At 48.8% G+C, this 15,242-nt stretch overlaps 2 protein-coding genes across 2 annotated transcripts; one reads left to right on the top strand and one right to left on the bottom strand.

Annotated features, from left to right (window-relative positions):
• Window positions 1–5,946: 5,946 nt before the first annotated feature.
• Window positions 5,947–7,711, bottom strand: LOC133900526 (protein BYPASS1-LIKE-like). The gene has a single exon (XM_062341685.1). It carries the CDS (start codon window positions 7,565–7,567, stop codon window positions 6,317–6,319), a length of 1,251 nt encoding a protein of 416 aa, XP_062197669.1. The 5' UTR covers window positions 7,568–7,711; the 3' UTR covers window positions 5,947–6,316.
• A 6,775-nt stretch (window positions 7,712–14,486) lies between these two features.
• LOC133900282 (uncharacterized mitochondrial protein AtMg00860-like) lies at window positions 14,487–14,954 on the top strand. The gene has a single exon (XM_062341385.1). The coding sequence runs from the start codon at window positions 14,487–14,489 to the stop codon at window positions 14,952–14,954; it is 468 nt and encodes a 155-aa protein (XP_062197369.1).
• The last annotated feature ends 288 nt before the right edge of the window (window positions 14,955–15,242 follow it).

A 15,242-nucleotide genomic window follows, 5' to 3' on the forward strand; every position in this document is an offset into this window, starting at 1 on the left:
CTTCAAATTGGACGTTTCGGGACTCTAAATTGTATTACTCGAAAAGATATACAACTTTTGTAGTCATTGGAACTTCTGAAAATGCAATTTTGATTTCCAAAAATTCGTCACAAGATAAACTATTTGAACTAATACTTATATGCGCAACACTTATTTTGGGGGCCATAACTCCTAACTGCATTATCCAAAAAGTGACTTTCATATATTCAAATCGAAGCTCTCAACGAGACCTACAACTTTAGTATTGTTAAGATTTGCATTTAAGGCTTTCTTGATCTCTGAAACTGCATAGTAAGATGAGGCTATCCAGGACTCTCTGAATATCCACAAATTTCGTAGATCCTTTGTGTTGAGCCTTCTAGATGACTTGTGTGCCGGCTAAGAGCTTGAGCTTGCATAGGATTAGGTCTAATAACACCTTAAGAATACCTAGGGTTTTAGAAAAGAAACTTTTGAATAGAAATATGAATAGGGTTTGAATTTGAATTGAGCTTGGAGTGAATTTAAAAGAAACCAAAAAATAAGGTTGAACAAGAATGGGAGTAGGTAAGGAATTTGAATTTGAATTTGGGTAGAATTTAAAAAAGAGGAGACATTGGCTTTAAATAATGATTTGAATAAGATTTGAATTAAACTAGAGAATGATCAGGTATAATCAATGATTGAATAGATGATGAATTTATCCAACCATTAAGATACTTAACTAATTTACTACAGAGTTTTGTAAAAACCTTTTCAAAATCTTTTTTTACTCAAAACACCAAAAAGAAAGAAAAAGAAAAAGAACTCTAATGTATTTACCTGGCTCCTAGCAAATCTCAACATGCAATGCACACAAAATAACATCCTATATTGATTGATTATTTATGAAAATTAATTTTAAACCTATTCTACTGGTGAAGCTACTTACTAATGTTGGATTTTTTTTTAAAAAAAAGTTACAAATTCTAATAACCAGGGTAGGGTATTACGCCTCCGTGCGGCCTGAACCTGAGTAAATCCTTGGTGCATTTACTCCTACTAGCCGATGATCATTCGTCCCGCCTAAGTCCCATACACACGCATTAACCCCACGTACGAGGTAGATCCATAATCAGCCCCCCGGCCGAATCTCAAAGAGAATCCCTCAGGATCACCGCTTGCGATGTTCATCCACTGACAGCTAGCACGCCAGTTAGGGGGTTGCATCCCTGAATCAGCCTCGTTTTTTGCAGAAAAATGGCGGGCGGACATCATATTCAGCGCACTGACTCGAACTCGAGCGAGGAAGTGGAAAACGAGGCCCAGGGGCCCCCCGCTCCTGCTGGTCCTCAGCAGCGTTTGCAGTCGGCCCATACGGCGCCTCCCTACATCTGGGACAATGGCACTAGGCCCAGCAGGGCCACGGTCGCCGCGGGCGGGCCGCCAAACCCGCAGCAAGCGGCAATTGTCCCTGCCGCAAGGTCGGCATCAGGACAACGCCGAGCGCAGTTACGACGTAAACTCAACTTCGGTGACGCCAGCCCTGGGAGTGCTTTGCTTGCGGCGCAAGCACTCCTTAGGCACTCGCCTGTCCAGGCAGCGGGGGAAACACCAGAGGGCCGTTGGCTACGGGAGGTAGTTGACTTGGTGGGCACGGCTCACCAGCAAATACTTGCCCAAAGTTCCTATGCCACCTCCCTCCACGGTGCAACAAGAGCCGGAGCATCTTCGGGTGGCGGCAGAACCGGCCGGGGGGGCTCCAAACAGAGTGCCGCCCCCCTGGTCACGACGGAAGTTCAGGACCTTCACTTGCACCTCAATGAGCGGGGGAGCATAAGAGAAAAGCAAAGGTGAAAAAACAAGACAAGAATAGAAAAAGAACATATTGGAACAAAAAGAAACAAAAAGAAAGGATTCGCAATTATTATTATAATAATAACTGATGCAATGTAGGGGAAACTCCCACACTACACCAACACTCAAGCAAAGATCCAACTCATAGCATGGTTCACACAACAGACTCAAACACAAGCACACACTAGCACAAACGACACGCGAGACTAAACGATTTATTTAGCTAAGGACATCCTCCTAGCTCAACTCTACTCCTCGCTTGTTGTGCCTGAAGGGCCTGCTGCATCTGCCTGACGGAGCTTCTTGCGTGGAGGGGAGCGGGGAGCTTCTTGCATGGAGGGGAGCGGGGTGGTGCAGCCAAAGGTGCTGGGGAAGCCTCCTCGGGGAGAGGAAGCTGGTCGGGGTCCTCCAGTAGCATCTCCAGCTCGCAGATCATCTGCTCGGTCTCAGCGTGGTGCTGGCGCATATCCTTCAACTCCTCGAGTGCTCTATCCAGAAGACGGAAAATTAGAAACAGTTTTGTAAAGAGCAATAGACAAGGAGAGGAAAAACTGAAGGGAAACAATTTTACAAAATTATTTTGTACAAACATAGGTCCTTAGCACGTCCTTTCTATCTAGGTTGCGTCCTACGGTCAACACGACTCTGATAACACTTCTGTAGCACCTAATTTTAAAGGAACAAAATCAGGCACAACACATGTATGCTAGCAAGTTTCCATATATGTGCTACATCATCAGTGTACTATACAGTATACTATACAGTACTAAAACTAGGTAAAAACCCTATAAAAAGATTCTACACGTCGCTAGAAACATTTAGGCTCAAAAAATCGCCTAAATCGGAGCTACGAGCAAAAAATATTGAGCTTTTGAAGTTCCAGGGGCTAAACTGCAAATTTTAGTTAATTTCCGAGAATAAAATGAATTGTTTTTATACTGGAAAATGCAATTATGACTCCAATAAACAATTCTGGATTTATTCTTCAATAGAAAATTCGGTGAAAAAGGTTTACGAGCCCGTGGACCACGGCCTAATGGCCGGTCCACGGGTCCATGGTGGACCGAGGTGAAGGGGTATGCACCCCTCTAATCCGAGCTGTCAGATTAGAGATTGGCGGTCAAGATTTAAAAGGGGGCGGTGGACGGCTCGACCGGCGGCGCTGGCACGGACGGACGGCAGCCAACGGCGGCAGGGCAGCCGGATCTTCACCGGATCAGCGCAAACGGGCACGGATTGCGACGGTGCTTGGCGCAAAAGAGAGAGGAGGGGAAGGGGATCATCACCGAGGGCTCGACGGCGACGAAGGAGCTCCGGAAGCGGCCGGCAACGGAGAAGAAGGGGCAGCGGCACTTGGAGCTCGGTGCGGCGACGTCCGGCGACGAGAGGAGCTCCGAAAAGTGCCAAGATGCGATGCTTGAGGTCCTGCAACACCGAAAAGGCCAAGATCGAGGTCAAAAATGGTTCGACCATGGAGAATTTGGGCGGCGACAAGCTCCTTACCGGCGACAATGGCATAAACAGCGGCAAGCTCGATTCCATGCGTGAAAGAAAGGGAAAAAGGGTGGAACGAGTGGGGAACCTCACAATGGAGACGATGGGGAGCTTATATGCGCGAGAGAGGGAGAGGAGGGGTCGGATTTGAGGAGAGATGGCCGGCGCCCTAATTGGCAATAAAGCATCGGTTTCAATACTTAAGAGAGGAGGATGAAGGGGGAAATGGCCGAAATCAAGAGAGGGGAGGGAGAGGATCACGACCATGTGACTTGATTGAAGAATTAAGGCGCAAGGAGGCTCGGATTTTGAAACGGCTGGCGGATTTGGGGGCGCTCGGGTTCGGTGGCCAAAAGAAGAGGAAGGCGAGCCGCGACTCAGGCGCGGGCGGCTCGGCTCAGCTCGGGCCGGGCCCACATGACAGCGAGACAAGGCGGGGAGGGGGAGCGGCTCTGGCGGGGGCCGGCTCGGCTAGGAGGGGGCCCTCCGGGCGGTGAGAGGAGGCGGTGAGGCCAGCTCGACGGCTTAGGCCAGCACGAGAGAGAAAAAGGGCGCCCCGCTCGGGAGAGGAAAGAAGGGAGAGAGAGGAAGGATGAATGGGCCAGGGAGAAAAGGAATTTCGGCCCAAGAGCTCTTTTCCAAGATTAAAAACCTTATTTTTAGATTTTAAACAAATTTCAAAAGAAGTTTTAAACGAGCGACTTCTAGCGAATTTTTGTAAACTTTTTCCACGCATAAAAACATATTGCAACTAAGATGGCATGAATGTCACAATCTTATATAACCTATGTCAATTTAAATTTAGAAATTAATTTCTTCTAAAGAACAAAATTGCAACACCTATTAAATTTCTAACAAAATTTTAAATTATTGCAAAAATTAAATTTTAGGGTGTTACATGCCCCCGAGGGTCGCGCCCTATGTGGGGGCTGTATCGGAGCGCCTCCTTGTTCGGTATCAGGCCGGTTCCCCCTGGGCGCAAGGCCTGGAGCTCACTAACGGTGCTCGTGACATGAGGGTCTCCGCTGCCCCTTGCTGCATGGTCTACCATGCATACTTCACATTGAGTCTCGGAGCTTTCAGGCTCTGATTCGGTGTCCCAGACCTGGAGCACGCCGGGCTCATCAGGGTCATATCCTATGACGGATACCTCGTGGCGACCGGGGTCCTCGGAATGAGACTCAAGGGTTGCCGTGGATCCGACCATGGGTAGCTCAATCGAGTTATCAACACTTACCGAAACATGAAAACACGCCCCCTACCTGACGCGCCAACTATCGTGGGTTAATCTCTGATAATATATCCGAGGTATGGGTGCATAATCAGCATTTCTAGTGGTTGTTGGTGAGTATATGTGTCGAAGGAACTCAAGAACACAAGGTTTATCAAGGTTTAAGCCTCCGTCAGGATAATAGCCCTACGTTCTATATATTTTCTTATGAGTTGGATCATAAACTTTTGTCACCTCCTCCCACAAGCCCTGTCCCCCCCCCCCCCCCCACTTTATATAGTAGGAGGTAAAGTGTACATACAAGCAGACTGTACCAAAATACGGTGGTTGCCCTATACCTAACAAAGATAACTACTTCTAGGTCATCATTATGGAGGGCGGGCACGCCCGGCCCGGCCTGGTCATCCTGCATGCCTTGTCCCATCCACCAACCACTGTCATGCCCGCTGCGCGCTCGCTACGCCTTCCTGCCCGACCGCCCCACACGCCTGATAAGCTTTAATGCTACGGGACGGGTCACAAGGATGTCTGAGGAAGGAAAACACATAAGTGAATATCATTAAATGTGATTAAATTAGTTAGGTGAGTACCTACCCACGACTAGCCCTTTCTGATTGCGGAAATTCCATCTGTGACCAGGGGACTAATCGTGCAAGCCCCGCTTGATCGTGCAGGAGGAGCCATGGTTTTAAAAATATCAACCTTCAGCTAGTATCTATGGGTCTGGGTTATGTCTGACAAGAGATCCTCTATTCTTTAAATCTACAAACTTTCTTTTGGCCTGATCTTGGTAGAATCTGACCAGTAGAAGCACTACGTAGGAGAAGAAAGAGAACATGAATTGCCGGACTAGAAATGGCATGGCCTCGACATTATCCAATTCTAATCCCAAATATTGTCATTTCATCAAGTATGGAAAATAATGTCTTATCTCCTTGATCAGAACCTTCTCGTTGTGCTATTGCATACAAAATATCTTTGCAACCTGTTTCGTTTTCCGAGATATTTGAAGATTCTACTCTGAAATATGTTACTCCATTCAGACCAATTTATTCGATATGAAAGCTACATGTAGTTAATCCTATTCTTCAGATATTCTCTTTGCAACTCGTAAATATAGAAGTGGCACAAAAATCAATCAATTCATCATGCAAATGAGCAATCCACTATATACCACTCATGGACATGTTGCCAGGTTGAGACAACCAAATCATGCATTCCTTGAACCCATATAGAACACTGAAAGATCTGGCTCGTCACAAATCAGCACATATCTGCAACAGCTATTGCAGAATTTCTTTGCACACATAGTATTAAGAACAAGGCCCTAAGTAAACATCTGGATCGACATTGATCGAAATAGCATAATGTGAATAATCTAAGAAAACAGCCAAAACGCCACAAAGTTCGAATTTTTTTCCTTGTCTTTTTCTCCATTTTGTTTGCATTCAGATGAGTGAGCGCCACATTTCAAAAGTGACCTCACAAATCTTCAGAACACAAGTTACTAAAGAATTGGCCGCACACAAGTACATGACTAACAAAACCACGATGATATACACCAAATGCAGTATCAAAACATGGGAATAAGGAATCATCTTTACACAAAGATGGCACCTTTCCTTTCCCCTTTCTGTAATCCTTTACAGAAGGATACACATTTTATACTTACTAATCTCTACCACCGATCACAAGTGAAGAAAAACCAAGAACAGTAGGGCTACCTATCACCAGTTCACCACCACATTGCGCGATCGAAGGCGAGATCTGGATGGCTCAATCGCCGTTGAGCATCGGCGAGTCGAGGCCCTCCATGCGGCTACGCACGATGCGGTGGAAGACCTCCCGGACCTGTCTATCCAGGGGCTCGAGCCCGTCCTTCATGGCGGCGCACACGGCGGCCAGCTCGGCTGCAGCCTCCCGCACCTCCGCCTCCCGCTCACCGGTGAGCGGGACGGTGGCCGCGTCGATTGCCTCGGCGAGCCTCTGCGCGCACTTCTCCAGCGCGTGGATTTCCTTGAGCAGGCCGCAAGAATTGCGCCGGTCCTTGCGCTTCCCCTCCTCGGTGAGGCGTTCTTGGAGCGCGAGGAGAGGCGGCGCCCAGGGGAACGCCGCGCGCGGCGGTGCGGTCGGGAGGTGGTGCGCCTGGAGCGCGCTGCCGCGGTCCGGGCAGGGGACGGCGGTGACGAGCGCCCACGCGGCGAGGTGGAGCAGGCAGCCCATGGAGTAGACCGGCGCGGCGAGGCCTGAGGCCTCGTGCGTGCGAGGCACGGCGAGGCCGGCGCCGATGGCCTGCAGCTGCCGCGCCGCCGACCACGTGCGGGACACGCTCCACGAGAGAGAGCGGAAGTGGGAGGAGGACGAGGAGGAGGAGGCGAGGGACGCGGCGCGGGAGGGAGACGCCCGCGCGCGGCCGAAGGAGCGGTTGCGGTGCGAGGCGAGGAACGACGCGACGCCGCCCCCGCCCCCCGCGGCTGCCGCGGCGTCGTCGATAAGGAGGACAGACAGGTCAGAGAGCGCCTTCCGCGCGCGGCGGAGCTGGCCCTCGTGGATCTCCCCGGGCGCGAGCAGCACGGACGCCGCGATGCCGGCGAGGCGCTCCCACCGGCGCACCTGGTCCAGCCCGTCGCGCGCGGCGTTGCAAACGTCGAGCGCCTTCAAAGCACGCTCGCCGAGCTCCGACACCAGCTTCTCCGCGGGCGCCGGGAGCGCCCCGCGGCGCCGCGCATGCGCCACCACCACCCGCAACTCCTCCTGGCACAGCAGGAACGCCTCCAGCAGCCGCCGGATCCACGCGATAGACAAGAACTCCTCCCCACCCTCACCGCCCCTCAACTCCGCGAGGTGCGCGGCCACGTGGAGCTGGAAAGCCTCGAGGTCGGCCTCATCGCCGAACGGCATGACCGGAGACGCCGCCGCTGAGGCCGGGGTGTCGCGGCGGAGCGAGAGGAGCGAGCGGCCGAAGGAGGAGAACGGGGAGGGGTGCGAGTGCGACGACGATGAGCCCTGGAAGTCCGTCGCCGGCATGGTCGGCGGCGAGGTCGCCGGAGGAGCCGAAAGCGCGGATCTTGGAATGCCGGGGGGCTTAGGCTGGGCGCATGGCTGAATGAAGGAGACGTTTTTGTGAGGTTTCTTGCGTTGGTGCCGTGGTGGTAATGGCGATGGGGAGGGGCGCATTTATGTATGCGGCTGCGTCATTTGGGAGTGGGATTAGTTTAATGGGTTTTGGAGGTTAGGGAAGAAGTCCTCAACTAATCATGGCTGTTGGGTCAGTTCAGGAATTTTTTGGTAGAGCTCTATTCCTAGCTTATAAATTTATAAAGTTAAAATAAAATTAAGAGTACATCGAAATTGTTTGGTAAGCTATTTTATTTTTATGTTAAACTAAAAATATATATTTAAATTATTTTATATTAATCTATAAATTGGTAAGCTATTTTATTTTTATGTTAATCTAAAAATATATATTTAAATTGTTTTATATTAATCTATAAATCTAAAATTTAATGTGAAGTTGGAAGCTCAATACTATCAAATAGAGTCCTATCCCCTAATATTACTTTATTTTGTGGACGCAAATATTCCTCTGGTTTCGGAATGTTTCCGGGTTTTGTTTATTTTTGTAGCAGGTCCCTTGAAAGATTTCGAATCGCTTCACAAGTCCTTGGCAGTGAATGATGCTGATGATGGCTTGATTTTGTTAATGTATCTCTCCATTTACGCATGGTAGACTGGATATATGTTTTTTTATAACAGTATACTCTTGTTCTGTTTGTTACTAATAGGCAAAAATCCAAAATTAGACAACATATACGACCGTATTTACCGAAATAGATAACATATCAGCGTATTTACAATTTTAGCATCCGTATTCGGTACACCGTGTGCCGAATATGGCACTGTAGCCACCGTATTCGGCACACGGTGTGCCGAATATGGGCTGTAGCGTCGTATGTGGGTCCGCGCCAGGAACGATGGCGCGGATTCTGGACGTGTCTGCGCCATCGTCCCTGGCGCGAATCGACTTCCTCCCGGCTCCGTTTCTTTGCTTTTTTCACATCGTGCTTTGCTTTTGTCGCGTCGCTGCCGTTTCGGTGTCTTCTTGTCTGTGATTATGGCCGGCGGTGTGTCATTTTGTTGCGATGCTTTCAGCGTGTCGCCTGTCGCCTGCTACAAAATGAGGAGCGAGTAGCAGAGCGCGAGGCGAGGAGGAGCAGCAGCGCGAGATCAGTTATGTCGTTTGATGCCGTGTTGTCATTTCATTTAATTACCAACTTTCATCAAAATTTAAAATTATTTGCTAATTTAATTATCATTTGATGCCGACGTATTTTCATTTCATGTAATTACCAACTTTCAACAAAATTTGAAATTACTTGAACATTGAAGTGTATGGCATAGTATAAATGAGTACGTAATATAGTGAATAACACTTAAGTACAGATGAGTACACTAAATAGATGAGTACACAATATATTGTACTAGCTCATTAACGACGCCGACGCCGCAAGCAATCCCTAGGAGTGTAAGCGTCTGGCGGGTGTGTGGCCCTCATCCCAACGGCTTGAGATGGCCCTTGCCACGTGTGCTCGTGGTCCTCATCTTCGTTGTCATGCTGTGTTCCAACTCCACCGAATGTGTATCCAGAACAGCTAACTCGGCCTTGCATATACCACGCTATAGGATCGTCATGCGGGAGTGTGCCTGCCGGTAGTACGTGCTCGGTTGGAGTCCGAAATGATGAAGTCTCAGCTTCCTGGTACCAGTGTGAACCCCTTGGTGCATCGGGATATTAGGGGTATTGGCCGCTCAGTAGCTCGGTGAAGCTGCTCCCTTACAATGCAGCAGCCCAGTCAAAATCTTGAGTGCTACTCCAGGTGGGCGTTTGCTGTGTGCAGTCAATGACGTTCTCGTGATGAGTTGATAATCCTGGTGGAATTGTCTGCGTAGGCTGAGTAGGTTATGTGAACGGAGGGGGTTGGGAACCCAGTGTGCGGTCCTCGGGAGCAGGAGCCTCGGTCACCTCCTCGGCTCCAGCACAAGAACGTGTCCCATGATGGGCCGCAGACGAAGGGGCCTCCCGTGAATGTGCCTCATGAGCACTGGATGAGCGTCTGCTGTGGGAGGCACGGGACGGGTCCATGGCGGGTAGGTCGTAGCCCCTAGAATGCGGGACGCAACCACCTAGTCCACGTATCGCGGATAAAAGGCGAGACCCTCTCGTCCTCATGTAGTCCCGGAGAGGGTGCCGATCCCTTCACGTGGCTGACCCACTCGCTTCCCCACATTCATGCTCTGCATGCCTATGCATTTCGTACCCCGCTTTAGTCTGTTGTTGTTGAGGGTTATGTCAGTAATACGGATGAGAAACTAATGAAAATCGTTATAAGTACAACATCACTTACCACCACATGAAGAAGCCGGGCATGATCTTCGGGAAAGGGTCTGTGGGCTGGCGGTACGCTGCCGCTGAGTAAGGTGGGACGCGTTCGTGATTGATACCACGCAAGGTACTCCCAGTACGTGTTATCGTCGTACTGTCCCGCAGGAACGACGACATCCACTGGGCCAGACTCCATCCACCGGGTTATGTGTTCTGCATTAATCTCTGACCAGTCGTGTGTGCCTGCGTTTCCTTGGACACTCCTCCTGTATGTGACATAAATAGTTAACATTTTGTAACATAAGAATGGTACATACGGTAACACACTTACTCGTGCGCCCGACCAGCGTCTCGTGGGGGAGGTACTGGCACCAACTGACGATGACCAAACTACCTCTGCACACGGTCGGGAGAATACACTTCTACATTGTTTATATAAAGCAAAAAATATCTAGTCATCAATAGGTCGGAGTCACGGAAACAAGATGATGCGATGAGGCCGCTAGTCGCAATTTCGGCCACTCGTTCCCTACGCCATGGATCCCACTCCATAAGTTTGGCGCTGAGAACGTCGAGGTCACTGATCACCCGGGCGTAGTTTTCATGGTCTTGGTGGTGACTCCATCGCAGCCTAGCATGAAGCCACCGATAACCCATCGTTGGCCTCATGTCGTCGGCCACATCATCGGAGATGGGAACTGGATAGTAGGTCTTGCTCACCCACGGTCGACACACCAGAAGATAATCCCAGCACCAGAGCTGTAGAAGGTGTAGGCAACCAGAAATAGATCCTATCTTCGTTGACCGTTGGGTAGCAGCACACAATCCTTTGTATGTAGCGGCCAACACAGTAGATCCCCAACTGTAATGTGTCGGCTTGTACGAACGTGACGTGAGCTGACGCGCTAACCATACAATATGCGGAAGTACATAATCGCCTCCCGTGTTACAAAACATAATACCTCCAAGCAAGATGTACAAGTACACTTCGTAATGCTGCATAATTGTTGCCTCGTCTGTATCCGGTGGGCAAGAGCTGAACTATGGTAGCCCATGAATCCATGACATGGAGAGCCCTACGTCCTTCATGTCATATTGCATGTTAAACCTACAAGATGCAGAAAATCAATGAACCACGAACAACACTGCAACGTATGAAATGCTTTATGTAACAAATAATTACCTGCCGTGAATATAACTCTTCCACTGCTCCTTTGCTGGTCGTGGAAGTACTAACGGGGTGCCCCTTATCAGGAGCCCGGTCAGCATGGCAACGTCCCGTAAAGTAACGGCCATCTCTCCGCAAGGAAAGTGGAACGTGTGCGTCTCAGGACGCCAGCGGTCGACGAGGCCTGTGAGTAGTGAGACCTTGATCCGCGGTAGTGGAGTCCTGCCACCACCCTCCATGGGAGCTCCTGCCATCATAAGTGCGAACGGTAGTAGTCCGGTCAGTGCGAGGGGCTCGTGGAATCGAGGGTCTAACTCCTTAAGCTTGCGCATACTCCTGGAACGCAACGGGAGCAACTTCAAAGGTATGCAATACATTTATAGAGTAAGTACCAAGGTATTAGAGCAATTGAAATTCACGTACTATCGATATACCTGTTGCCCTGTGAAAATCATCCTTCCCCTATAGTTCTCGTCATACCGTAGTTTAAGAAGCTCGGGAAGGTAAACGTGAGCCATGCCAATAATTTCAAGCCTCATGGTTCAATTACAAAATAAATTAAGACAACAGCTATTACAAAATAAGTACAACACCTAATACGTTCATAACAAATTGCAATACAATTCATATTTCCAACAAACTTCATATAACAAACTCTACTTGCTCTAATACAATCCAGTGTATTCGAACGAAATAAATACTCTACTTGCTCTAATTATATTTTCTAATCTAAATATTACGATTACTATTACACTATAGTACCGTCTATTACGAGATCATACAATATACAAATATTACACCTACTCTATTTTAGCAACTTAATATCTACATGCTATAATGTAATTACACCGACTAATTATATTCATATAATCAAACTATTCAAATAATCTAAGTACTCTAATTTATCAACTTAAAATAATTTATCAAATGTAATTGAACACATTAAACAATATACTTACTCTAATTACTATTACTAAACTAAGTATTAATTATATACATAATCTAAATACTCTAATTTATCAACTTAATCTAATTTATCAAATCTAATTGAATAGATTAAATAATCTACTTACTCTAATTATTAAAACTAATATAAGTACTAATTACCTACATAATCTAAGTACTTACTATAACTCGCGCTGCTGAGCCTCCTCTCCTCGCACTGCTGAGCCTTCTTACCTCGCACAGCTGCTCCTCGCCTCGCACAACTGCTCCTTCTCGCCTTGCGCAGCTGCTACTTGCCTCGCACAGCTGCTCGTCACCTCACGGTGCATTTGCTACTCTTCACCTGAGCTCCGCTGCTCGTCACCTCGCGGTGCGTCTGCTGCTCTTCGCCTGATCTCCGCTGCTCGTCACCTCGCAATGCATCTGCTGCTCCTCCTCACCTCGTAATGCGTCTGCTGCTCCTCCTCACCATGCTCTTTATAGCAGCCACCAGACGATGCACTCATCACAAAAGCCAGGAGGCAACCCACTCACTCAAAAAATGACGCACGAGATGCACTCATCACCAGCCGAAAGCACAGACATGAGGAGACCCCGACGAGACGTGATGGGACACCGCAGCAGCTGTACCGTGTCCGCGCCAGTCATGATGGCGCTAACACGTCCAGAGTCCACGCCATCATCCCTGGTGCGGACCCATATACGACGCTACAGCCCATATTCGGCACACCGTGTGCTGAATACGGTGGCTACAGTGCCATATTCAGCACACGGTGTGCCGAATATGGGCTACAGTGCCGTATTCGGCACACCGTGTGCCGATATGGGTGGCTACAGTGCCATATTCGGCACACGGTGTGTCGAATATGGGCTACAGTGCCGTATTCGGCACACGGTGTGCCGAATATAGGCTACAGTTATGGCACTGTAGCCCATATTCTGCACACGGTGTGCCAAATACGGATGCTAAAATTGTAAATACACTGACATGTTGTCTATTTCGATAAATACGGTCGCGTATGTTGTCTAATTTTGGATTTTTCCCTACTAATATGATGGATGTGTGCATATATACATATGTCTATGAGTGAAAACTCAAACGACATTTTTTTTCTTGTGCTTCTTGCGATCTAGAAAGAAAACCCCCATCACACATTTTGTTTTATTTTTTAGGCTCAAGCCCAACAAATCTCAACACGGATACGGCAGGCACAAGTGTAGCAGAATTTTTAGACGAAAGAAATTATATTCCAACCAACACAAAGAGAAATTAATAGCGAAACCGAAAGTAACAAGGTGAGTAGCATAAGAACGTATGCCATGCAATTTTAACCATATTTTTTTTTAAAAAAATACCGGTACAACACATTCACATCAACACATCACATGTACACTGTTGTGATTGTGATTCACAATAATTGCCCAAGTTTGTGCATTATGAAGCAGTGCAAATCCGTCTATCCGCAGGGTCGGATGTGCAAATGGACAGCTCGTGCGATAGAAGCCAACCATTACTGTACTCTACTCGTTGATTTGATTTGATATGATTTGATTTAATCGCCAGATGATTAGTAAACCAAACCGAGTTAAGGTAAGGTGAGCCGGGCGCGCCTGACCGCGGGCGACGCGGGGGGGAGCCGGGCCCGGTCCATGCACGCGGGCGGAGCGTTCCCACCGCCAGGCGCGCGAGGTTTACGAGACTGCCCCTCCGCGCGATGCTGCCGCGTCGGCAGCCGACTCGGGGCAGTTTCGGGAGCCCAAGCGTACGCGGGCCGCGGGACGCAGTCCACGCGGACGTCGGGTTTGACTTCGTGGGGCCTGCCGAGTGGGGAGGTGGGTCCGCGGCGGCAGTGGGGAAGGAGATGGATGCCATGCTGAACAGTGAACAGAGATCGAGCCTTCGTGGACTCATGGGGGAAGGCAAGCAAAGCAGTTGCAGTTGAACAACGATCGAATGGTGGCCGATGATATGGACAGGTCGTCTTGGCTCGTAGCGACTTGGATGGACGTGGAACAATATGTAGATATATATTACTGTTGTTAGTATGACATGGGCTGAGCGAGCTATAACCGAAGACCTAGAGCGCCCGCGACATGGGTTGAGAAATTGAGGGGCCAGCAGCAAGTGGAGCCCGTCCGAGTGGGTATGAGCGGGTGAGGGAGAGATGGATATTTGTAAGCATTGAGGAAGAGAGAAGGGGAAAGGATGAATCTTGTTATATAAGCCCTGAATCTCTATTGCTCTGATCCCTAAATCCCATTGTGCTTCTCTTTCTCCAACCTATTCGATAGTTCTTGTTACATTGTGGTACCATAGCCTATCGATCCTGAAGGTCTTCAAGTACATCCAAGTTCCTCATTATCGAACATGGGAGCAACAGCAAATGGCAGAGACAGATTAGCAGATAGCAGATCCCCTCCGCGCACTGATGTGAATCGAGTAGCAAAACATGGCGATGCAAGAGTTAGAGTTGCTAGCGGCGCAGTCGACATCGATTGAACCGCTCATGAGGTGGAAACCCGAGATGGAGGCGTTCATGGCAGAATTGAGGACAGAGATGAGCAATCTGCAGAAGCAAGTCAGACGGATTGCGTGTAACCCGGTCTACAGTCCCACACTGGAACAACATGAGCGGCTACTAAAGCAAGTCTTCGAGATTCTGATGGAGCATCAACTTAAGGTTAAGCTGTCGACGTGTTTGTTTGTGCAAAAACAATTGGTGTACTTGGGGCATGTGATTGGCGGAGGGAAGGTCGCCATAGATGAGAAGAACATCCGCACGGTGAAGAATCGGCCGGTGCCCACTTCGGTCATAGAGGTGAGAGGGTTCCTAGGGCTTGTGGGCTATTACTACAAGCTTGTGCAGCACTTCAGAGAGATCAACTGCCCCCTTACTGAATTGCTAAAGAAGAATTGAGTCTTTGTGTGGATGCCGGAGGCGGAGGAATCATTCCGAGCTCTGCAGCGTGCTTTGGTGATGGCCCCGATATTGGCGCTTCCAAATTTTGACAAGCAATTCATTATTGAAGCAAACACGTCTGTGAAAGGGTGGGCGCGATATTAATTCAGGACGAGCACCCAATGGCATTCTTAACCAAGGGGCTGGGGCCAAAGACTCAATGTCTTTCAACATATGAGAAGGAAGGTTTTGTGATCCCACTAGCAATCGAGCAATGGAGGCCCTACTAGTAGCACGCGAAATTTC

The sequence above is a fragment of the Phragmites australis genome, chromosome 19, assembly GCF_958298935.1.
Source record: "Phragmites australis chromosome 19, lpPhrAust1.1, whole genome shotgun sequence".
NCBI classification, from domain to species: domain Eukaryota; kingdom Viridiplantae; phylum Streptophyta; class Magnoliopsida; order Poales; family Poaceae; genus Phragmites; species Phragmites australis.